This window comes from Apis florea, unplaced genomic scaffold (assembly GCF_048593485.1).
Source record: "Apis florea isolate Af1SG1 unplaced genomic scaffold, ASM4859348v1 contig_1794_pilon, whole genome shotgun sequence".
Classification (NCBI taxonomy): Eukaryota; Metazoa; Arthropoda; class Insecta; order Hymenoptera; family Apidae; genus Apis; species Apis florea.
Genome location: NW_028256482.1, coordinates 2,326,207 through 2,352,061, shown reverse-complemented (window position 1 = coordinate 2,352,061; position 25,855 = coordinate 2,326,207). Strand labels below are relative to the sequence as shown.

Genomic DNA, 25,855 nt, shown 5'->3' with positions numbered 1-25,855 from the left:
TCGCCCGATTCGAGATAAAGACGGATCGCGGTTTTAATTATAGATTTCTCAAATTTATGTAAACAAGGGGATAAATCTACTGTAAAAACCAGAGGAGGAGAGCGTTTCGCGGGAAGAAGAAAAGAGAGGGACGAAGGTTTAAAATTAAATCGATCGATCGACCCGAGTAGGTATCTCTCTCTCTCTCTCTCTCTCTCTCGATCCTCGCAACCCCTCGAACGATAAATCTTCGAGAGAGGTTCGATCGTATATGGTTACGACCGGACGGCCATGCTTGGATTTGGAAATCCAAATCGGAACGAACGATCGAAACGTCAAACGTCCCCCCCCCCCTCTCCCCTCGACGAAATCGCGAAAAGCCAGCTTCATTAACGCGTACGTGACCAAGCGTGAAAATAAGTTCGTATTATCGCTCCCTCTCGAATTTCCGAGTCGGGGATAGAGAGGGATAGAGAGAGTGCAAACGAAACGGAATCTCGTCACTTGTTAGTCAACCGTGCTGCTTTGGCTTGCTGATGCTGTAAGTCGACGAGAGAGAAGGGGAGGGGAGGGGAGAGAGAGAGAGAGAAAAAAAAAGAAAGGAAGGAAGGAAGGAAGGAAGAAAGGAAAGAGAGAAGGGATGAGGGGAAAGGAAATGGGATAGAGCGAGAGAATCTAGCTCTGCCGCGTCAGGGAGATTAGGGGATCGCAGGGTCGGTTGTTGCCAGCGTGGAGGAGGAAGGCGGAGGGGGTGGTTAACGCTTCGCAGCCGAGGCTCAGAATAAACAACAATATTATAACGCGAGCTTAATTGCGCCAGAGGGCTCGGTAACGGGCGCATAAATCGGGCGCGCGCGCCCTCCAAACTACCCTCTCCGCGCCCTCCTCTCCCCCCTCGCCCGCGTCTTCACCCCCTCGCAGGAACATGTACCAGTCCTTCCACCACGACCAGCACCCGCTCCCGGACCAGGATTCATTTACAATAAACATGTCCCCCGCTAATTTCGTCGGTCGGAAAAGGAGGAATCTCCGGAACGGAGGAGCGTCTTAACCGTAACGTACGTCGACGTTTCTGCCTTCTCGTTCACAGGAGACGATCATTCGTTAGGGAGGTGGAGAGAGAGAGAGAGAGAGAGAGAGAGAGAGAGAGAGATCGCGAGTTCTTCGTTATCGTGTACATATATATATATATATATATATATATATATATACAGAGAGGATAAGCTCGCACGGCTACGATTACGAGCCGAATTTCCCACTCCTCCTCTTTTCTGCCAGTCTTCCCTCGACTCGTGGGAAAAAATTTTAATTAAATAAAACAACTGTCCGGATATTTTTTTTCTCTCCCCTCCATCCGCCTTCCTCCCCTCGTTACCGCATTACGCGGACTACCGCGTTGAACCGCGTGCCGCATCGCACCGTACTGCCGCATCCAAACTTCCACTATCGAGGGCGCAAAAATTTCCTGGTCCACCACCGACGACGATACCAAGGATACCAAGGAGGAGGGAGGAGGAGGAAATTCGAAACTTAAAAGAGAAAAGAAGAAAAGAGAGAAATTACCGCGTGAAATAAAGTGCATGGAATGGATCAGGAGAGGAACGAACGGATGCGAGGCGATGGCTTCGAGGAGAGGAAGAGGAAGAAAAAGAATGTGAACGATGGAAGGCGAGGGGGATGCGGCGTTTCGAAAAGAGGTTGGCCAAGGGATGGAGGGAAAAAGGGAGGGGCGGGTTAGGTCTGGCCTGCGGCTATATCTACGCGTCCTCGACCGCAGGCCTGTTTTATTTTATGAATCGCAATATTTCACGCGACAACTGGACTCGCGGGGCGGTCACCGCTAAACTGTCTGCATACGGGGGCCGTGCTTACCGCGTGCCACCATGCCATACCATACCAAACCGTACCACACCACGTCGCTACCACCATTGCCACCACCACGCACGCACCAGCGCACGAACGAACGAAAAGAAAACCCATGCACGCACACACGTTCCTTCCGACACAATGCGCGCAACGGAAGGGAGGAGGAGGAGGAGGAGGACGCCTCACCAATACACTCGAACGCGGGACGAATGCGGTGCAACAGCGTCGCATTGTTCCTCGGGGGAGGGGGGGGGGGGGCATGCAGAAATCTTTCTTTTCTCTCGCCGAGACAGTGGTCTCGCGAAATCCCCCGCCTCGGGGGTACCGGATGTGTATAAGGGGGTGCCCGTGTGTACGGGGTGATCCGTAAACTCGACACCGTTGCTGCCTCATTAGTAGCCTCGTCCGAGGTGAGAGGAAACGATACACGCGCTCTCCACACGCGCGGCCAAACAATGGTCGGATAAGAGACGACGGCCTCCTCCTCTCTCGACCCGCCTCTAAATTTACCGTGATCCGGCGAGATTTATGCGTGCCCCGCTTCGATCCGAACATGCCTCGCGCTCGAATTAACTTTCTTCCCTAAGGTTTCGTCATTATCTCTCTCTCTTAATTCCTCTTCCTTTTCTCGATCTCCTCCTTCTCGAGAGGGGGGATCAAAAGGGTGGTTTTTCCCTTTTGGAAACTGTATATATAATCACGCGGTGGTAGCCGCGCGTTTATATAAAAGGAGGAGGAGGAGGAGGAGGAGGAGGGAGGAACGTGACGCGAGGAGGTTGACGTCAAACAAACGAGATGCGAGGTTACGCCAATCTCACCCAGTATGCCTATCTTCACGACGTTTACCTGACCGGCCACGAACGAAGGAGAAGGTGGACGCGCGCCATTACTGCTGCGGAAGATAAAAGATACGCGCGCGCCACGCCGCGGTCCATATATGTAAATACCTGTGGGGAGTACACGTATCGCCAGGTACGAGAGGGTTGTGTTGCTCGGTTGAGAGGAGCACGAGAGAGAGAGAGAGAGAGGAGGGTCGGTAGCTCGCGTATGTAACATACTATCTTGAATATGCGCATACATCGAGAATTGCCCGCTTATTCCGAGAATTGGTTAGGCGATCGAATGCGCGGGAGCTGCCCGTCTTCCCGTAATTATCCCTCTTCTCCTTCTTCCTTCCTTTCTCTCGCGCGCCTTCCTTGCCCCTCTCCTCCCCCCCCGCCCCCCCCTCTTCGCAACAACGTTCCGTCGTTCCTCTCTCCTTTTCTTCGCAATTTTCCAACGAAACGCGACCTCTCGAGGCGAAACGACCAACGAACCGCGGAGGGGAGGGGAGGGGAGGGGAAGGCCGATAAGTTTAGAAATTGCGATCGAACCGTGTACGTACGCACGAAACCCTGTATCCCTGGCAGATATACGCGCGGGGTTGGCTATAATCGATGATAACAGTGTTTGTTGCATCCGGGGAAGCGGCAAAGTTTCGGGGAAACGCTTCTTGCTAAATTGTCTCCGTTTCCGGAGAGCGGAGAAAGAGAGAGAGAGAGAGAGAGAGTTTGGATTCGACATTGGCGACACGTGACGCGCGAGCGAACGCAACGCCCTCTCTCCATTTTCCACGAAAATGAAACTAGGAGAAAGTCTGATGCAAAGCGAGTTTGGACGAATAATAATAATAATAATACGTCAGAGACCTGCTATCCATCCAAACTGTATCCACGGCGAATAAGACGAGGGGGAGAAACAACGAGAAACGATCGCCTAATCCCTCGAAACGACCGGGATCGCGACATTAAGCGAAACCCTCGTCGTTTCTGACCGCTCGGATCGAAGATATTCCGACTGTGTACGAATGGAAGGAAAGAAGAAGAAAAAAAGAAAAGAAGAGAGAGAGGGGTGAAGAGATGGCCATGCATAACGTGTTAACATTTGCTTTATAGCGCGCCTGTATGTATATATATATATATATATATATTCCAACAGTTACCTTTCTCGAAATCGAAATCGTTCGAGAATTGGCATCGGCGCAGCAGGCATCGAGATCGCAATTTTTAATAGGGCCCACGGGACGTTAATCCGGGCTAGTAATTTCGCTAGTGTAACGAAGCATTAGCACGCGCAAGTTTCTAGTTACGTTGGTTGGTACCGGTGGCGCTAGGTACGTGGGTACTTGCACGGACCATAATGCAAGCCCATTAAACGCTGGAATGACCCGTGGGCTTACAGGGCCACGCTACGAGATGTTAATACGAGAACTCCATCCCCCCTTCCCTCCCCCTTACTTTCTTCCATTTGAACCACTACTCCTTTCTTTCGTTTCGTTTATATACTCGTGTCTCTTATCTCGTCTCTCTCTCTCTCTCTCTCTCTCTCAGCCAGGAACAAAAGTCGAACGACGACGCGTCGATAAGGTTGTAAAGTCAGCCTCCCGTATTTCGAGTTACCGATAGATACTCACGATGACCACTTTTGGGACGCACCCAGGCTGAATTTATTTACGATATTACCCATCTCTCCCTTTACGTTAACGTATTCGCGTTAAGGTAAACTCGGGTTAAAGATAAACGGGCCGGTGAAAGGTAAAGGGAAACCGAGCAACGGTTCGAGAAACTGGATGGTGATCACGGTCCCGGGGCGTACGGATCTACGATCGATGCGATATAATTGCAACCTAACTGGAAATCCATCGTGATAAATGCGATCCTTTTGTTGTTGGCCGAAGGATAACGCGGCAAGTTTTCCCTTGGCTTAGTCGAGAACCTCTCCCCCCCCCTCCCATTGTTGCCACGATACAACGCGAGCGTTGTACGTCATCGAGAGGGCGCGCACGAGAGAGAACGTGTTCGGGCAATTACTTTCGCGCGCCCTTTCGTTTCGAACGAATCGATCGATTTAAAATTATCGATGATAAGCCGATAAATCTTAACGGATGTGTGTGTGTGTGTGTGTACAAAATACGCTTCTTACTTGGTGTAGAAAGCGTTGTTGCACTCGGAGCAGGCGAAACCGCGCTTCCGGCCGGAAGATCCGCCATCGGGCCATCCGGGCGACGACGACCCGGTGCACTCCCTCTGATGGGCGTTCAGGTCGGATCTCCTGGAGAAGGGGGCGAGGCACTTGGCGCACGGAAACGGCCTCTCCCCCGTGTGACTTCTGATGTGATTCCGCAACGACACTTTGGCGAACGCCCTCTTGCAAACGGGGCAGGGGTACTTGGCCAACGACTTGGCGGGGCCCGGTTTCTCCCCCTGGTCCGCCACGGGGCCGGCGTGGAGAGCCTCGTGGAAGATGAACTCCGCTTGGGAATCGGTCGAGAAACTGCACTCCCCGCACCTCCACCGCTCGCCCTCCTTCCTTTTCGCGACTCCACCCGATCCCCCCTCCTCCTCCTCGTGGCACTTGTTCTCCCTCGTGTGCCTGGTCACGTCCTGGGACAGGGCGAATAGCGTGCCGCACCTCGGACATCTGGAAAAGTGACGTTTTGCTCGCACCAACGAAATTACACGTAGCTGATTATGTAATACAGTTGCGGTCAGAGGTTATAATCGTGCTGTAATTTTTTTGGAAATATTTACGAACGCTTCGTGATTCGATTCGATGAATTCGATCGCGAGAAGGAACGAATTAGGTAGATGGCAGCACGAATATTTGACTGGACAAAGAATTTGTGTAGAATAAAAACCGATAAAAAAGATAATCGAATATTATGATACATACGCCTGTAACAAAGTTCGGGATGATTCAATGATTATTTGATCGACGAGAATTAGGTAGGTGGCAGCACGAACATTTATTATTTAATTTCAAAAGGATGACGATTTTGAAAATGCATCACGTACAAAGGGAAGGTGAACTAGTACAGAACTTGTGCTGCGACATTATACTCGCCTGTAACAAAGTTCGGGATGCTGGTCGAGAAGATGCCTCTTATGATCCGACAGATTCGCCTGTTTCTTCTCGCAATGGGGACACTGCCGGCCGGTGGTCGGCGTGGAGCCGTCGTTGCTCTTCCGAGCCCTCACCACCTCCTTGTGGCTCGACGTTCTTCGATGCAGAACCGCTTGGCGGGCGGTGGCGAAATTCATCGAGCAAAAGGAGCAGAAATAGGGCGCGGGCCTATTCGCCGCCTCGTCGCCGATCACCGCCTCGCCGCCATCTTTCGCCATCTTGGCCGCGTGGCACGACAGCTGATGGCGTTGAAGCGCCACCAACGACCTGACCGTCCGCGGGCACAGGTCGCACCTCATCCGTTGCTGGTACTCGTCGCTCGCCGTCAAACCCACCTCGTGGCCCGTCTCCTTCGCGTGCATGCGAAGCTGCAAATTGTAACGGAAGCGGCGATCGCAACCGGGGCAGGGCAGGGCTCGTTGACGGCCGATCATCACCGGCACCGAGCCCCTCATCATCGAGACCACGTCTCGGTGGCCCGGATCGAGCAGGTGGGACTCCATAGCTTCGTTCTCCTCGCACCAAAAGTCGCACGGGGTGCATCTGTAGCTGCCGCTTATCTGAACAAGAATAGGGGAGTAGATATATATTTCTCTGTCATCATTTTGGCGCATCGTTTTTTTGTCAAAAAGTGTCAAAAGTGCTAAAAGTGTCTTTCGACATTTTTCTTCATCCTTTTCTTTCTGCCGAGAAGTCAACTCGGTTCAACTTTTTTCAAGACTCGAAAAAAAAAGGGGGGGGAGAGATTTGGGGGATACCTGCTCGAGGGTTTTCGCGTGAAGCTCGGACCGCCAATGGCGCAGGAACGTTTCCTCCGTGTTGCAATAAAAGCGGCACGAGAAACACTGGAAGGGGCACTGCCGAACCACATTCGCCATATTTTCCAGTAAAAAGCGACGCGCCCGTGGCCCGCGAGGATTTACGCCCGCCACGCGGCAGTGATAATGAGAGAGCAAATGCTTGCCCATTTGCGCCCTTCTCACCCGCGCGTGGCACATCTCGCAGGAAAGTATCTCCTTCTCCCGTCTGCGGCAACTTTTCTTAACGCCTCCCTTCGCCTCCGCCGCTTGCCCTTTCCCCTGCCTCTGTCGATCACGCCTCGATTAAATTTAACCGTTTTCGAACGAATTCTCGTTCTTCGAAAGAGAACGAACGAAGAGAAAAGAAGAAGAAGAAGAAAGGAGAAACGAAAAATAGATGGATTACTTGATGGATACGAGATTTCTTCGCGTTGACGGCTCGTGGCAGGCAAACAACGCCATCCATCTCTCGTATGCTCCTTCTAGCGTGCAAATCGGAGCGAAGATGCCTGTTGTAGACCAATCGAGAGGCAAGTTTCCTGCCGCAAGGGCTGCACCAATATCCCGCCTCGATATCCGTTCGCGCCCCCGGTATCCATTTCCCTCGCGTGTGCCCTTGCGGCGGCGGTTGTTGCTGCTCTTGTCCCTTGGCCCCTGCGTACTCCTCCCCTCCCTCCTCCTGCTCCCCCTTCTGAAAAAAAGAAGGAAGGGAAAAGGGAGATTTCGACCAGATCTCTCGATCAAACAATTTCCTCGAAACGTACCTGCTGATGGTGGTGGTGGTGGTGGTGGTGGTGGTGGTGGTGCGAGGGTCGCCACTTGCCACCGGTGTGAGAGGGCGGCGGATGTTCTTGATGATGCTCGTCCTCGTCATCGTCCTGAAGTTGAGACATATTTTGAGGGAGATGGTCCAATCCCGGCTTCCATTTGCCACCGGTGTGGCCGCGCATCGAGGAACGCTCCCTTTCCTCGTCCGACTCCGTGTAAGAGGCGTCCTCCTCCCCCAAATCCAGCATATCGTCCACCGCCTCCTCCTCCTCCTCCTCCTCCGACTCTTCCTCCTCCTCTTCCTCCTCCTCGTCCTCCTCCTCCTCCTCCTCCTCCTCCTCGTTGATACTCGAACCCGTACCTGGCCAGATCCTTGCCAGCCGCCGCCTCGTTGTTCGCCACCAGCTCGGCGAGTATCGTGTCCTCGAGCCACGTTTGATGGACCTGCTGCTCCTCCTGCTGCCTCTTCCTCCCGGGATCCTGCTTCGCACCTACCACCTCGTGGGGGGCCGCCATCAGGCCCATCTCCAACGAGTTTTCCGCCTCGTGCTTCGTGGCGGTGGCCGCCCCGTGGCCCAATTTGTTGCGGCCGTGGGCCGCGGCCGGGGGCGGCTTGGCCGACGAGACGATGTCCGGGAAGCCGACGAGGGACGGGATGCAGAGGTAGTCGGTGTCGTCGAGCTCCGTGACAGGCGGCAGCATGTTGTGAATGTGCTGCTTCTCCTGCTTCTCCCCCTCCCCCTCCCCCTGGGCCCCCTTCTGGCCCCTCTTCCTCCTCTCCTCCCTCCTCGACTTCTTATCGTCGAGCAACGAGGCCGTCTTCCGGGTGTTCGTCTTCGAGCTGCTCTGCAGCTCCAACGAGCTGAAGAACGCGTCCGCGTTCAGTATCTCGGGGTAGGAGACGGGGGTGGTCGGGGAGGCGGGCGCCGCCGGTGAGACCCAAACGGCGACGTTCTTGTCGTCCGGCGGACGGCACCCCGATTGACGATGCCGCACGTAATTCTCCAACCCGTGTATCGTCAAATGGCACTTGATGCAGAAGTGGGTGTCGTCGTCCTCCTCGTAACTCTCCATCGGCCCTCCTGAAAACGTTACATGCCACGCCTTTTCGTCATTTTCCATCCGGTTGTTGGACGGACAATGGATTCGCGATCGAGAAAATTACAAGTCGGAGGTATCGTTCATCCGGCAATTCTTTCCTCGTCCATTATCTTGAGAACGAAAGGTATATTTTCGTGGATTTCGCAGAAATATTCCCTTTTATTATTATTTTCCATAAAGTTCGATTCGAAAGTTTTCGGATTTTCAATGCAGAAACAATGGATTCGCGATTGAGAAAATTAACGGAGATATCGTTCATCCGGCAATTCTTTCTTGAGTCGATTATCTTGAGATTATCTTTTATTATTATTTTCCATCGATTATTTTTCGGATCAACTTCGATTCGAAAATTCTCGGATGCATGGAATGCAGAAACAATGCATGGAGATCGTTTGAAACTTCTTGTATCATGTATTAAACGACATTCCTTGCGACTCTTTTTTTCGATTATTCTGAAAATGTATAGATATATATCTATATTCCTTTTGTAATTTTTCGATAGAGCGAAGGTACGAGTTCGAGAATTCTCGTATCGTTGACGGATCAATGCAGAAACAGTGTACGGGCAATGGATTGAGAAAATTAGAATGATTATCGAATATCCTCTTTTGTAATTTTCCATCGATTATCTTTAAAATACAGTGAAATGACAAAAAGGAAGAGAATATCGTTTATTCGTTTCACTTTGTCCGTGTTTTAAATGACACTCCTTTTTCGCGTCTCTGAAAACCTGGATTAGAAGATTCTCGTATCATCGAATGGCATATAACGCGTCATCGTTCTTCTATAGATATGTATTCGATTCGTTTTGAAAAAATTAAAAACAAGATATTCGTCCAACGAATATCTTCGAAACTTGGGAAAGATGTATATCGTCGCGGACGAGAAGCGCGAGAAAACGAGAAAAGAATATCGTCATTCGTCCCACTTTGCCCGCACTTGGAAACTTCTCCTCTTATCATATAGAGATATATCTCTTCTTATATGGACTTCTTATATGAGGATTCGTCTCGAGGAAATTAAGAAAGAATACACGTTCGTTACGGGAATATCCAGTTTGTAATTTTCCCCGATCGATCCTATCCCGAAAACACACGGAATACTTCTTCCACAGATATTTGCGTATTTCGAGAGAATCAACACTTTGCCTACATCGTTTCCAACGAGAAAACGAGAAAATTCATCCAAAATTTCCAAAAAAATGTAATAAATACATCCTTAAACGTACGACCCTACGACCCTATCCCCGCGTAACGAGAAAAATGACAAGAATAAAACGTTGCTCGTCGAAATCGTTTATCTACCGAGGAGAGGAAGAACGAGAATAAAGGAAAAGAGAGAGAGAGAGAGAAAGAAAAAAAGGATCCAAAGCCAAAGTATCCTTTTGTTCTCTCTCCCTCTTTCCTTCCCTCCACCCCTAAAGTCAGACGAACGACGAAAGAGGAGCGGAAACGGGGCGAGGAAGAGGAGGAGGAGGAAACGAGAGGAAGAATATCGATGGGACAATTGACGGACCGCGCGTATGGATTACGCGGCGCAAAGGGCAGCGCATCGCGCGCAAACCGGGCAAATTGAAGGTCCGATATTCGCGGAACAGAAGGGAAACAAGTTGACGCTTCGCTCACGGGCGCCGGGGGGTAGGAAGATCGGTCGATGCCGCTTGGCCGTTATTCGGACGACGACACTTCGCCTCCCAGTCCTGGCCGACCCTCCGCCGCCCTCCCTTCGCCCACCGTCACCCACCCCTGCTTACTTCCAACCATCCACCGCCGCCACCCCCTTTACCACCTCTCGCCCGGACGCTCCCTCCCCCCTCCCTCCCTCGCTGCTGCCTTGTTGCGCCCTTTCCGTTCCCCCTTTTCCTGCGAAGTCTGCGACGACCTCCTCGTGGCTGCTCCTCGTCCTCGCCTCACCCTATGCGTCCCTCCCCCCCCCCTCCTCCTCCTCCTTCCTTCAACTCCCACTCCCCTCCTCCCTACACCCGCCACCCCGCTACACCCGTCTTATTAAACGGGGAAAACTACCAAATGAGATTTCCATCCGGCTCGAAACACCAACACCCGCCTCGCGACCCGATCGCTTAACGCGCGGATCTAGCCGGATCGTTTACTTTTGACGTGACTAAAATTCGATTTGTAACGAGAGACAATACAAAGGGAGAGGAGTGGAGGGGAGGGAGGGAGGGAGGGAGAGACTCCTCTCGAGGAGATAGGATGTCCTCCCTCCAACGGGAAGTCGAAAAGTTTTACTTACCGCAGCGAAGAGGAGCCGATTAATCGGATTAATCGATGCATCTTTGAAAATCCTAATCGATCCATCCCTCTCCTTTTCTTCTTCTTTCTCTCTCTCTCTCTCTCTCTTCTTCAATTTAATTTCGAGGATGCCTACCTGGTATCTTTCGCGATATTGTGACGAGCGAGCCCTTAACTCTCGTTCGTGTTTGTTTCGCCGGGGGATTGGCTCCGTTAATTGGGGGCGATCACAATCGGGATCGACGTCGACACGATATCCAACGACCTGAGAGGGAAGACTTGTCGCGGCGAGACTTAACGTTGATCGACGATCAACGAGACGGCTAATCCCTTGTCTTTCGCCACCGGGGAAAAAGTGCGTTACGTGCGTACGCGCACCTGCTCCCTTCCTCGAGAAGGCGAAAAAATAAGGAGGAAATACGTTGGACCAGATTTTGCGATCTAACAGGAGACACGAGGAGGGAGGAGGGGGAAGTAGGACTGCCGAAGGTGGAGGGAGGAGGAGGAGGAGGAGGAGGAGGGATGGATACTTGTTGAACGTACGAACTAGACGAATTCCCTCTGTAGCGATGCCATGCGAGGCGAACAAATTGCACGTGCACGTATCCCGCTTCGCGACGGATATCCTGCTGAACGTGGAGGAGGAGGAGGAGGAGGAACGAGAGCGTTTTCCTCCTCGCGGAAACCGGGCCGCCGCGCGATTATAATTATATCGATTTGCGAATAGGTGTGCGCGTATACACCGATCGCTTCCACTCGCTAATCCGATCGAAATGGTCGAGGGTCTCGTGCGTATCTCCTCCCCTCCTCCTGCGTATCAACCGCAATTAACGGTAATCAGCGCCCCAACCCTCGTATCCCGCAATTCGAAAACGCGTATCACCACGCGAACCCTTCGGATTCGTTTCGAATCGAATCTTTCTCGCATTTCGCGCTTGTACATCGCTCGTATTGATGCGATGATTATTTAACGAAAAAAGAAAAAAGCACGAGAGAGAGAAAGAGAGAGAGAGAGGAGTAGAGAAGAGACGAGGAGCGAGGTTCGCTTTTGCGAATTCCGGAGAGATCCGGGGAGAAAGAGGGAGGGAGAGGGTGGTACGTACGTAGGTACGTACGAGGCGAGATAGCCATGGACGGAACGGTCCGAGATAGGTGGAAGAGCAAAGAGAGGTGGAGAGGTTTCTGGTCTAGAAGGGAGATGGACCGGAGGTAGACGCAGGGGATGCAAGGTCCGGGGAATATTGAGCCGCTCCGTTAATGTTTATAACGACGTTAGACGTTGGTGTCCCCGGTGGCGCGTGTATAGGTGGCATAGGATAGCTGCTAGGTGGCTTCGCCTTCACCCTCCCTCCCCCTCTTCTCACCCTTTACATCCGCGTCCTCTCATTCCCTCTTATTATCCTTCGCTCTTGTATCTTCTCCTTCTCCTTCAACGGGTTTGATTCGCTCTTTCCCCGTGTTCATGCGGCCCTTTCCGCCTCTCTCTCTCTCTCTCTCTCTCCGATCCGTTCCCGCTTCTTTCTCTCTTTCTCGGCGGTGGCACACACAGCGGTCGGTGTAGTCGTAACAACGGTAGCAGCGGCGGCGGCGGCGGCGGCGGTGGCGGTGGCGGCGGCGGCAGAGACAGAGGGCAGAGGCAGAGGCAACGGCAGGACAGGAACTGACATAAGCGCACGAGTGTGTATGTAGAGCACGTACTCGGGGGCTCTCCAGTTCGACGGAGTAGGCGGAGGCGGAGGTGGGTGGTTGGGTGGTCGTGGGGACCTCTCGTCGTGGGTCGAGGGTATGGGTTGCGGGTGGTGGATATAGCGCGCGGGGGGGGGAGGGTGAGTATGTCGGTGGGTCGAGGAGGAGGAGGAGGAGGAGGAGGGGAGGGCTGCATCCTAGCAATGGGACGAGGGAGCCTCTGTCTAATCGATGCCGCGGCGGTGCGCGCTCGCCCCGCTGGCTATTACGCACCTTAATGTCCTTTTCCCTCGCCTCCCCCCCGCCGCGCCAACCAACCCCTCTTGCTCTCCCTCTTCTTCCACCTTCGACGCCGCTCTCTCTATCCCCTCGACCGCCTCGGCCGCCACCTTCCTCGTCTCGCCTGCTTTTCTTCGTTTCGTCGCTCCCCCCTCCCCTCCTCCTCCTCCTCCTCCACCACCACCCCTCCCTCGCTCCTTCCCGCGCCACCTTTCTCTCAACCTTTCCCTCTCGCTCCCGCCACCTGGTTCTCTCCAACACGGAGAGGCGGCCATGACACGTGTCAATCTACCGCAGACGCCCGATCGATACCGACGGACCTCGGCTTCTCTCTGCGCTCCTCCACCTCTTTCTTCGCCCTATCGTCGACAACCATCCCCTCGTCCACCTCTAACCACCCCATCCCCTTCGTCAACCGGCTCGCACGGCCAACTCGACCACCGCCACCCCACCCCCTCCCTCGTGTCCCTCGCGACCCCTCTAGACCACGCGCCACACTCCCTATACCCTCCCGAAACCTTCTGCGAAAATGCTGCTGTACACGTTGACGCCAACCCTCGACCCATGACCCGACCACCGACAGAAACGCGCCTATTTCTTCTATTTTTCAACCGGCGCGAAACCAACGAAATCGTTCCTTCCTCTCGTTCCTCTCTCTCTCTCTCTCTCTCTCTCTCTCTCTCTCTCTCTCTGCTCTTCGTGTGCGTTCTGCGTGTGGAAATCTTGGACGCGCACGTGGACGATTTCGGTCGAAACTCGATTCCTTCTCCCCAATTTCTCCCGTCCGTCCTTTCTTCCTTCCTTCCTTCCTCTCCCAAATATCCCCGTGTCGTATCCTATCCTTCTCGGTGGCGGTGTGTAAAGTTGGCGGAGAGTAGTTTATTAATGGCGACCTGACAAAAAGCTTGAAAATGCGCGGTTGAAAAATTTATACACACGTATTTTATATATATATATATTCCGCTGCTAACGTGCATTTTCGTCGTCGCGAGAAAGCATCGTGTTTAAAGTGTTTAACCGACTTTTTTTCGCTCTTCTCCCTCTTCCTCCCTCTCCTCCTCTCGCAACGTTCTCCGGTTTCAAAACGAATAATAACAGCCGCCGCGATATTCGACGGTAAGGAGTGTACGTATTCGTCGGCGTATATATGCGAAACGTTTTCGATACCCGCGATAATTCAAGGAATCGGATCGAAGCCGATTTCGTTACGTTAGAAAACGCGTAAAGTTTATCGCGGTCGTAAAGTTTCAACGAGCGCGAAAATATGCGAGCGCTACGAGGAAAGAACGTTAAAGTACGATCGTATGCGTGTTGCCTTGCCACACGCTCGGTTTTCGCGGGACGGTTTTGATATTTCGATACAGCCTGACGTATCTTCCCTCCTCCTCTCTCTCTCTCTCTCTCTCTCTCTGGGTGTCTCTCTTGAAATAATGCAATCGGAAGGGAAATCGGGGGAGTTCGAATTGGTGGTGAAAAAAAGCAGATCCAGCAACAGTGTTAAACGTTCGTAATTCGATTAACAGCGGGTGGCTCGTCTGTGAACACTCCACGGTTGGAACACGGTTGAAGAAGAAATTATTTTCAAACAAAAGTCGGCTGGCAAAAGTCGGGCATCCTCGTCTGCGGCTTTGAATTCTAATCGTCTATTGCCCGAGTTATTTTCGAGACTGCGAAGGTTGAGCTTAAGTTTCGGCCTCGGGCCTTCTCTCTCTCTGTCTTTCTTGTTCGTTGCTTGTAAATACAAAGGGATTACCGGGATGTCCGATTTTACGGAGTTTCTTTTCTGTCGGTTATTGTCGGATCTCACTCTCGAACTCTTCTAGAATCTCTCGTGTATATTGGTTAAACGTAGGCTTGTGCGTCGTTCGAGCTACCCGTCTTCGTTCAACCTTGTCAATCCTCGGAAGACGAAATATTATGCGTTCGTCAGACAGATGGTGGAAGACATCTGATTTTTATATATCCATTGTTAAAAGTATTCTCAAACTCTCGAGCAACTTTTGAAATTTTTAGATAGACAATTGGAGTATTTGCTTAATATTAAAGATTTCTCTTAGAAGATGTTTCTCGATACGAAATTAGATTTCGAAGATAACTATCGGATAATCGTATCGATGTCGAAAAATTCTCAATCACGATAAATACTCTCGAGAACAATTCGTGATGATATTACTCTCAAGTAGACACGTACCTTTACCCTCTCGAACAAGACGAATCTTGTTTCGTTCTCGTGTACAAATCCTTTCTCTCTTTCTCTCTCTCTCTCTCTCTTTGTCCAGTGTCCTTTTTTACCCGTTTTATTCTTGTCGGTTGACCTACGCGTGGAAACGGAGCTTTTAGGAGAAACCGGAAAAGAACCTCCTACCTTTGTTTTCGGAGGTAATCCGATAAAAGAAGAAAACGTCGAGATCATGTCCAAGCGCTATAGGGTACCGTTCGGCTTACCCCCAGCGCCCTTCCTTCTTATCTAACGTTTCTAACGACATCGTCGCAAAAAGAGAAAAAGAAGACAACGAAGAGATGCCGTTCAATCGGCATAATCCATCCACGTTTCCCGACATACAAATACATAACATAACGTTTAATATTAAAAAGGGCCGCGCAAAAATCGACATCGATACCGATCGACTAATTACCCTCTCGCGTGTAATATTTTATCTGAATTCAAAAAAAAAAAAAAGACCAACGAAACGCGATTAATCGGCACAATTCACCCGTTTTTCTCGATAGACGTAATATAATTTAAGAAATTGTAACGTATGCTCGTAACTATATCTAGATTCGAAAATTCCATCAGATCTGTGTACGTGTGCTCGTTACATGCGAGTCAACGAATTCGATACGAGCGTGAATACAGAATTTCGTTCCATCCATCAAGATTTACTGAAAGTGCAAAGCGCTAAAAAAAGAAAGAAAGAAGGTAAACCAGTCCAAACTCGAATTTTCTTATACGTATGTTACAACGGGCTACTTTCAGTTCACTTGGTTAAATTCTGATTCATCGTTTCACAATTCTCTCGCTACGTATCACATTCATTCAACGTTTTTGATTTCCATTCCGATTCGACACTCTTACGTAATTTCATCTGGATACGAGATTTCGGAATTTTTTCTCTTCTTTCTCTCTCTCTCTCTCTCTTCCCTCCCCCTCCCCAACCGCGCATTAATTTCGATCCGAACGACTACTCACCGTCCGTAAGTATGCCATTCGTTAAACACGTAAACACGATTTGGGATGTCAGAGAGCGTCACGTGATCGACGATACACCGCGCCACGGGTAGATAGTCGGGAAAAGCGGTGTATACGGTACTTTATTTTACGAGGCGCACTTATTTCGGGTCCCGTGGGGAACTGACTGTACGAAATGAGCAAACGTACACTGGTGGACTTGTGCACTGACCCACATTGTCGTTGCATAACGGGACGTCTTTCGAAATATTCGCAAGTTTAGTGCTCTCGGTCTCGTCCACCGACGACGGTAACGCTCGTAAACGGAGCCCCTGCAGTCACCGAGAGACGCGAACGCGACTCTGACGCTTACCATGCGGGACGTGTTCGAATCAACGATTTCTCGTCGCGAGGAGGACGGAGGAAATTATCTCGATAATATTTTGATCAGTTTCGCCGAAAAGATAAACAAACGAATTACGTTTAAACTTGTTCGCTCGGGAAAGTTGTACGATGTACGATCGATTGCGTACAATGATTAATAACATTCATTTATTTGCTCGTTTGAAATATTTATGGATAAATGCCCCACGTTGCAAAACGAAAAAGGGAAGGGATAGTTTGAGAAGAGTTGTGTAATAGAGAAAAACGGTTAGAAATTTTTAGGAAAAATAAAGAAAAAAATAAGTAATGAATAATAAAAAAGAAAAAATCGAAATTAATGTACACGTTGCACGGTCCTCAAGTAATCGAAAAAAAAAAAAAAAAAGAAAAAAAAAGGAATCGGTTTAATCGGCGATTGAAATTTGCAAAATCACAATCATCTAGTTATTGGATAATTGGTTTGGATGAGATTGAAAAAAGTCAACTGGAAGAGGGCAAAGATACGAATGCACGGGACGCGTGCATACCCCGAGGAGTTCGAGAAACATAGCGGATAAAAATTATTGATAATTTTAAATAAAAGAAGGTGCATCGACCAATTTTTCTACCGTTTTCGTGCCGTTTTCGTATTCATCCGATAACGCGTTTGGCAAAAAAGTACATCTAAGATATATCCCAGAAATGTTATATCGACTTTTTTCGATATTTTGCGATATATCGGTCTGTTTGTTGCGCATAAAGGAAACGATGATCCTTAATTTCAAAGTATAATTTCGATAAGTTCGAATCCTCGGTAAAAGCGTGGAATAAGGGGGAAAGATTGAGCTCCCGACAAAACTACTGGATGGAAACGTCACCTAATAAACGATCTCGTAAACGTCGGATCGCGAACGTCGGCGGCGTTGAATTGGTCTGACGCGCGTAGAAATGACGCGATCGCCTCGCAACCCCAGAACAAAAACGGCACCACGATCGTCGAAATAAAATACTCTTTATGACAGTCGCCGCCGCCGCCGCCGCCGCCGCTTCGAATCCCTAACGCCATTGGCGTAAAACTCGGGCGTGACGATTGCCACGAATAACCTTCGAGGTAACTCTCGAAGAAGAAATTCTTCGAGACAAGAATTTTTTTTATCCAACAATTACAAAATTGAATCTGACAATTCGTAGAATTTACGACGAAATCTTGAAATTTCTATCGAATCATTTTATATATATATATATATATCAAAAAACATCGATCGAAATTTTTAAAGATTTCTCCTTACGAATAAATTCGATATCATGAATCATTCATGAATCATTCATCTGTAAAGAAAGAATATCAGTAATATAATATTCTAGGATGATCGAGACGCATTTTACAAAGTGCAGGCTAGAGAAACTTAGTTGATGTAAAATTTTTGCAAAAAGAGAGAATGGTAGGGCGAAGGACGACCGGTGGCGGGAGCGGCGGTAAATCGGTGGAGTTTTAATTGACAGAAATGTTTGGCGATAATGAAGGCAAGGTGGAAGGATCCGGATAAGTCGGAGATAGGAGCGGAACAGCGATGCCAACGGCGACCGACAATGGTAGCGGCGGTGGTGACGGTGGCGGTGGCGGCAACGGCAGCAACGACGGCAGCATCGGTAGCAGGAACGGCAGAAGAGGAACAGTGCAGCGGCAGGACCGCGACTAGATAGAGACACAGCGGCAGGAGCATAAACATCCCGGTGGCGGCAGTGGTGGTGGCGGAGGCGGCGGGGGCAGCGCGCACGTTCCACACCGTGGGCGTCGCCATCGAGTTCCTACCACAACGGCAGGGGTGTTCTATGACGCTATAGATCATGCGGGCTCCGCCTGGTAGGCGGGCACAACCTGGTAGTTGGTACGCCAATGCTCTTTTCCCCTCGGCTCCGCCAACCTTGGCAGCGCCACCACCGGTGCCCGCCAAAACGATCTCCGCTCACCGACTATCTATAGTCTGACGAACTCGTATCCTTCGACCTCCTTCCGATTCTTTTCCAACTCAAATCTTCGCCCCGAATTATCGTAAAATATTCTCCGCCCGGGGTAACCTAACCCCCTCCCCCTCTGCCTCGGTGACGGATCGAAAACTTGCGAGGAACCTTCGAATTTTCGGATAAATAGCCACGATCATAACCGCGATACCCTCCGTCCTCCAACTCGGGCAACTCCTTGTTTTTCCTCTTTCTTTCGGGGAAAGAGCGTCGTGCATTCACCAGTGGAAGACGGGAAGACGGGAAGAATAATTTTAAAACGCGAATTTGTTACAGCGAACGCTCGATATATATATTGTACGAGCTGAAATCGTTTTAAACTTTCGCGCTCCCCTTCCTTGAGAATCCTTCTATATTTATTTAAGAATAAAACTCTGTAATAACGTTTTTTAACGACACGAGAAAGGTTTCGTTGTATCCAAGTTTCGTTCGACGTCGTTACGATTTAAACTTTACGTTGCGTGTTACTCGTCCATTTCGATGTATGTGCGTGAAATCTCAATATCAAATGTAAATCGATTATTGATATATATACATGATTTCGATATTGGATTGAAAATATATCGTACGTGCATGATTATGCTATTATATTTTAAATACGTATAATATATATATATATATATATATATATATATATATATATATATTAGATATGTATAATACTATATAATACTATATAATGCTATTTGATAGCTATGGCTTTTTTCCTTTTTTTTTCTATTACGTAATAAACATTAGAAATATTTCATCAAGCTTGTTTTTTGTTGCTTACTTGTTTCGTGAATCCTAAATCGAATACGTACACAAAGAGTCGCACAAAGTTGAAGTATAATTTTTGAGGTTAGGTTTTAAAACTTCGTTATACCCACTTAATAGCGATATGCGAATTGATCTGCTATAGTACAGCACGAATTTCGACGAAAGACAATAATTATGATGCACTCACCAAACTTGGCAGAAAGCTCACTGTCCCGAAAGGGTTGAAAATATCGAGAAACTCGTAGGTGTGGCTCCGTGACGCCGTAGTACCGTGGCAAGCTACATCGTCGAGCAGCGCCTCTACCGGCGAAAAGAAAAATTACTCGTGCAGAGTGGTTCTCCCCTCTCGCGGTTTGGAGCGGGGCCGAGGTGGTTGGGGACCCCGCCTCCTTTCTCGACCATCTCTTACGCGCGCGAGCGCAACATCAGTCCCTCGGGCCCATCGACGAACTTTCGTCGCACCTTTCCGGTCTCGTTATTCGCGAAATCGTCTTTTTTTTTTTTTTTCGTTTCTCGTCTTTTTCCCCCCTTTTCTCTCTCGCCAGAGATCATAGTGCAAACCGAGATAAAAGGAAAACGCGTTGGTGCCAGTGTGCGATCAAGTTGGAGGAGTCAGTGCATTCAACGACGTGGAGTGGTTGTCATTGCGCCGCCGCTAACCTCTCTACCAGCCCCTTCGCCGTTATTGCCGCGGTGTCGAATCGACAAGTAGCCGAAGAATAGCAACGGTTGCGGAGAATCGTCTCTCCGATTTCGTCCGCCGTCGTTTTTCGTATTCGTTCTCTTCCTCTCCTTTCGCCCACCTCCGCCCGACTCGTTCTCATCCTTTTCCATCCGAGCGACGCCGTCTTTTGCTCGGCTTTGACTTTTGATAATCGTCTCGTTTCCGCGAATCGTATCGGTCGGTAAGGTGAACGTGGACGCGAACGCGAACGAACGCGAGTATACAGTGGAAGAGGTGAAAAAAGAAGAGTCGGCGAAGAGAGGGCAAGAGGCAAAGCATAGCAAGGAAGAGCTGGCAAGCGAGGAAACGAGAACGAGTGGAGGAGACGAGAGGGAAAGAGGACTACTACTCCTGGGGCCCCCCACCACACGGGCTGCCGCCGCGACGCCAGTCCGTAGTCAGTCAGCGCTGGACCGCCGCCCGCTCGATTTCGCGATCCACGAACGACGGTAGCCACCACTTCCACCTCCACCTCCTCCTCCACCTCCGCTTCTTTTCTCTTTACCTTGCTCACGTTCTTGCCCTCTACCCCTGCATTCTTGCTCTCTCTCTTTCCCTCTCTCCTTGTCTCTCTCTCTCTCTCTCTCTCTCTCACTCTCACTCTCTCGCAACATCATTTTATTTCTCTCTTTATCGATATCTATCCATTCGTTCCTTCTCCTCCGTATCTTTATCTTTCTCGGTACTTTACGTCATCCTATTCTCTTTCTTTCTCCCCTTTTATTCCCCTTTTCCACCCTTACGCTTTCAATTGGTCTCCAAGGTATACACGTACGAGCACGCACATAGATGCGATCGCGTATCGGTTCTCTCCCCGTTTCTCTTGCTCTTTTCTCCATTTTCCTCTGTCGAGCGAGCTTTCGCTAGCTCCGTACGTACGAACGTAAGTACGTACGGTGGAGTGTCGTGCACGCGTCCCGAGTGGATGCAAGGCGTCGTCGCGAGGCACACGTCTCGCAGATAAGTTGATCGCGTGATCGTAAAAAAATTCTCGATCTATCGATGGTGGATCGAATTTTTTCCCGAGTCGACGAATCGTTCCTCCGTTTCGAGAGTCGCGCTACCGTCCCGTGCCGCGGCGCGTCGTGTCGATCGTTCTCTTCAACGGTTTCGTGTCATCTTCGCGAATAAATCGGGACGCGCAAAGTGAATTCAGGGTCTGTAGTGACACCGATCAATCCTCGACACGCGTAACACGCGTCAAAAAAGTGTTCGATCGTCGACGTTCGTCTCGTGCAGTTTTTTTCCCTCGACGATTCCACGCGGAGGAACGAACGATCACTTTCCGAACGCTTTTGGTGTTTCCCTCGCGACGCGCAACTTCTAGAAAACGCCACGCGCGTCACCTCACTTTTTTACCTTGGATCTCTCGTAGGTGCGGCTTAACCGACATCGTAATCTTCATCCCAGAAGCAGACCTGTGTTTTCCTGCCGTTTTCCAAACAGTGGAATAGTTTCAAAGTTGCGAATCGTGCCTGGTCCATCTTCCGACGATGATGCGACAGTGATACAAGCGATAATCGATGATCGCCAAATGCGATTACGAGATCCGTTACGAGTGAGCTCTCTTGACCAATCGCGGATGGATCACGGGCCTTGGGGACATTTCAAACCGTACAAGTGCAATCATCAGTGCGCGACATTCCGTGAATATAACTGCAATTTCGAAACTGGAAGATATTCTCCTCGTATACGATAATAAATAGTTGCGTTCTTCGTGATTCAGTAGTGTATACGGGCACCGATGTAGGTGCGACACGTTGTAGAAACGGGAATCGATAAGTCAACAGCGAAATGGCACCGATCGTTGAAACGCCGAACCCGACCACCAAACGATCTATCGAAATCGCGATGAGGTAGTGCTCAACGGATAACGCGCGTGTGGGTGACTGTAGTGCACAGATAAGGGAAACTTTGAACAGTTTCCCGCGGAAGATCTACACCGGATCTTCGGGCGAAATTTCAACACACGACCGTCACATGTTTGGGATCCGATCGACTACGTTTAACGAGCCAAGACCTGGAGGCCACAGAGAGAATCGAACATCTCCGAAGGACGCAGATGCCCCGAAGGAAACAGCACGCTCCACAACGTATGAAATGTAAGTGAATTTTTAATATTGTATCCTTAATATTGCGACGAGGAAAGAAATGCTCGACGAAGAAAGGTAGCCAGCTGGAAAACGAGCTTTCAACATCGTAATTAACCTTCCAAAGTGCGCTAGAGAGAAAAAAAAATGAAAAAAATGTTGTTTATCGAATCTAATTTATCAAAAGCACGGTTGCCACGACTTCACGAGTTGAACGCTCCTTCATTGTCATTTTCCAGTACGGGAGATACCACGTGTAAGCACGTTACTCGATAATATCACGAGTCGTTTTTCTGACTAATTTCATACCCGTATTCGTTATACCTCGATAAAACCGCATTTTTTCTATTTTTCTCTTTCTTTTTTTACCATTCGAAAAAACCGTTAATAAAGAGATAAATTTCATCGATTCTAAACGTTCTTCGATTTTGCAATCGATCAGTGCATTATTCATTCCACGATTAAATTATTTTATCAGTTAATACAAGTTATTCGCAAAATATGTTAAACATCTTTACGCATAGTTTAATCTAAAGTGACTATTATAAAACCGCAAGAAAATTTTATCTCGACTCGTAATATTCCGTTGAATATGTTCGTTGAAATTATAACGTTAACTTTAATCTTTTCTTCGAATGTCTAAAGAATTTTTAACGTACTTATTCACCGGGAAAAACATAAACTGCTTCGCATAAAAAGTGCCAAAAGTTGCGAAAAGAATAGTGCAATAACAATTTCTTTTTTAAAATTTCGGACGATTCCACGAACGGTTATCTTAATTATCGTTCGACGTGTCGAAAATATAACTGCTTTTCCGCGAATTGCAATATTTGACACCATCGTTTCGTATCGTGTTACAAAACTCGACATTCGTTAAAAGAATATTTTAACGTTAGAACGAAGATATGCCTGTGTCGCGTGACAAAGAAAAAAAAAAAAAAAAAAAAATTCGTTATGAAATGAAAGGCAGTTGGCGAAATTTCGTGACGACTGGTAGAAAAAAACAACCGTGAAACTGGTAGTGGATTCGTGGGTTTGAATTCTCGACGCGCGCCATGCTGCTTTTCCCACGTGGGGAGCCATGAGGCGTAAACAAACTCGCCCCTGGTGGAGGACGCCATCTTGGTGAAGTTCTGCCGGAAACATTTACAATTCACTCAACTTGCCCTACCGAAACTCGGCCAAGCGCCGATAAATCTCGTTGTGCGCGCGCGCGGATACACGCCGCGTACATAAATCCACGGCAGTCTACGGAGTTTCGGCGCCGTAAACGCCACAGTTTTTCGCCAGCTTCCGTGGTGCCTGGCCATTGCCGAGCGAATTCAGCTTTTGATCACGTTTTTTGCGGAATCTCGCGTCTCTCCGCCACGATCCATCGGATCCTCTTATTCGTCGAATACGCGACACCTAACTAAGAAAATATTCGTAATAATCTGTAATAATTGTTGAATGATCTCGGTGAGAGAGAAGAAAGGATATATCCTCTTGTTCATCGAGCACGAAAAATCGTTAAGGATATTTATAATAATTATAATATATATAATTGTAATTGTATATACGACGATTTCGATGAAGAGAAGAAAGAAAAATTCATGGGATTTTCTTGTCCGCGAACTTGTTAACTACGTTTATAATAATTATTCGATCCGATTCAACGGGTTCTCTTGTCCGTTAAATTTATAAACACGAATATTTGTGATAATTTATAGTAATTTTTCGAAGATTTTGAAAAGAAAAAAGCGAAAACCAATGAATCTATCCTCTCGTTCGGCGATCTCGATGAAAAGGGGAAAAAAATCGATGGCCGTGTGTTAATTCGATTACGAGGTATAGGAGGAAATATGAAACGGAACACAGTACGATGAAGCCGTCAGCGAAAGTAGGCGCGAATAGATTAAGAAACGACGAAATATGCCTGTACGGATCGTAGAACGTGGCTTGGACTAATTTCTCCGTTTAATTTATGATGTCCCGGTGAAAGGACCCGGCGAGAAACACGCCGATCCTTACGAATCGATCTCTCGTCTATCTCGAGCCTGCTATCAAGCATTTACTCTGCTACTTCGAGGAAGTTAATTAGCAGTATATTATCGCGAAAAGATTGCCGGCTAGATCGGTGGCTTCGTTGTCACGAGGGAAAATTCTCGGGTTAAAATATAACGTTGAATCGGTTGCGAGAAAATTGAAAATTCGAGGCCGATGTCGATAATCGAGTTCGTCTGCGTTCGTGGATTAACACCGGTTTCGAATCGGATGGTAAACGGATGATTCGTTTAAAGTAATAGGTTGTGGAAGGCTCGCATTATTTATCGCAGCTCTTTTCGAGCGGAGGAACGACGGGCGATTCAAGATCGCGTTAGTCTAACGCGTTGGCTATTTATCAGAAAATTCGTAGCTGGCGCAACAGGTGCAGTTTCACAAGGCATCCTCTCTTCTTAATGTCCGAAAAAGTAAACTCGTCCGTAATTCGATCTCGCCGCACTTTCGATCGTATGATGGGCCGAATCATGTTACATCGTGCCAGCCAATCGGTAAGGAAGTAACCGGCAACGATGCGTTTAACGCCTAACCTAGGTTTCCTGGGCGGCCGATCGTTCACCCTCGTGCATCGTCGACAATGTTTCAGCCTTGTTCAAAAATTCGCCAAATAACCATGAGGCAGTGTCGCGGATACGAAACGAATTTTGGAAGAAGGGAGGCTCGATAGCGGCGCGCTAATTATAAAGCGTCGCTCGAATAACTTCGGAGGACACGATCGAGTTGGCCACCGTTCCCTGCGTTTCTCCACGACTCCGTGATCCACGGTTCCATTCATAAAGCAGGAAGAGTGCTTTAAGCTGGCGCACGCGCAATTCCTAACGGCCGTCGTCCGTCTTCGCTACCAGATATTTTCGGCGGTCCGGAATTATAAAGCGAGCACGGTTACTATATGGTTTCATCCGAGACGCCACGAGACTTGGTCGCGAGATACGTCGGGATAACGAAGTGAAAATGATCGATTCGACGAATACGGACGACTCGCCTGTATCCAAAACCACAAATTTCTTTCGGTATTATATTTAATATTTAATTTTGCTTACTCGACGTTTTGTTCTCGTTCTCGTTCTCGTTTCTTCTTCTCGTTTTATCGAGTTTACCATCGCTGACGAACTAAAATATCGCTAACATCGAAACTCGAGAGCCAATTGTTCTCTTTCTTTTTCTTTTAAAGACGACAACCTTGGATAGAGAAAAAAGGAGAATACACTTTTTCTACACGCATACCTGCCGGAAGGTTCGCGAAACGTGGCGCAAAAAATTTACGACGGTTTCTGACGTTCTGGAAGGGACATCACGGGACATGCGGTGCACACTTCTGCCAGATACCTGGCCCCCCACTCGCGACGAGAAATTTCACTACCTATCGTAGTGGTAAAAACCCTTGGTGACCCGTGGCGAACGACGCCCATTGCGCAAAACTTTCACCTCAAACAATGCCGGCGCATTTTTCGGCCTCGAGGCCTCACTCCTCCGCGGCCATAAATCCTTCACCCCTGTGGAAAAAGCGTGGTGTGCCCTTTGCTCGGAAGGTTTGGGTCGACGCGGAAACGAGGAGGAACCCGCATAACTTGTGCGACTAAACACGGGAAATCCAGCGACAGTTTATCGCCTGACAAACCTTCGAAACGCACGCGGAAAATAGGATGGGAATCGCCTTGCACGGATCGATGGAAAAGCTTACGGCTCGAAAATGCGTATTCGTTTTCGTGGAATCAACGAGATACGTATCGCCGATACATCGAGGACAAATATGTGTGTGTGTGTGTGTGTGTGTGCGCGCGCGCGTGTGTGTACGTGCTCGTACAATCGCATTTTCGACGCATAACGAATTAGCCATGCGTGAAAGATTCGAGTTCGGGTGCTTTCGCGTCACGCACCAGCTTTCTAATCTGCTTTCATTATTTCCGGTGACCATGATTTACTCCTGATATCGTATCGACGAGCAAATATGCGAAAAAACGAAATATGCGCGGGATAAACGAGATCGCGGAGGAAGGAACTTGATCGTTTTCCAT

General features: G+C 49.0%; 2 protein-coding genes across 3 annotated transcripts in view; one reads left to right on the top strand and one right to left on the bottom strand.

Annotated features, from left to right (window-relative positions):
- The window catches only part of LOC100866275 (uncharacterized), a 44,355-nt gene that overhangs the window by 11,412 nt on the left and 7,088 nt on the right, over positions 1 to 25,855 (bottom strand). Inside the window, exons 2-7 of the mRNA XM_086912317.1 lie at positions 7,697 to 8,437; positions 7,352 to 7,626; positions 6,994 to 7,278; positions 6,546 to 6,872; positions 5,728 to 6,347; positions 4,807 to 5,304 (exon numbers count right to left, since the gene is read on the bottom strand). Of these exons, the coding sequence (XP_086768443.1) occupies positions 4,807 to 5,304; positions 5,728 to 6,347; positions 6,546 to 6,872; positions 6,994 to 7,278; positions 7,352 to 7,626; positions 7,697 to 8,437 (2,746 nt within the window). The remainder of the gene's footprint in view (positions 1 to 4,806; positions 5,305 to 5,727; positions 6,348 to 6,545; positions 6,873 to 6,993; positions 7,279 to 7,351; positions 7,627 to 7,696; positions 8,438 to 25,855) is intronic.
- Positions 19,306 to 25,855, top strand: part of tio (zinc finger domain-containing protein tiptop) — a 68,868-nt gene continuing 62,318 nt past the window's right edge. Inside the window, exons 1-2 of one of the 2 annotated variants that reach the window (XM_086912302.1) lie at positions 19,306 to 20,159; positions 21,086 to 21,812. Coding sequence is in view for 1 of the 2 variants with exons in the window: in XM_086912307.1 (XP_086768433.1) it covers positions 21,773 to 21,812 (40 nt within the window). In the remaining variant the exon portion in view is untranslated. Of the gene's footprint in view, positions 20,160 to 20,262; positions 21,813 to 25,855 lie in introns of those variants that run through there. The other variant, XM_086912307.1, reaches the window with a different exon arrangement.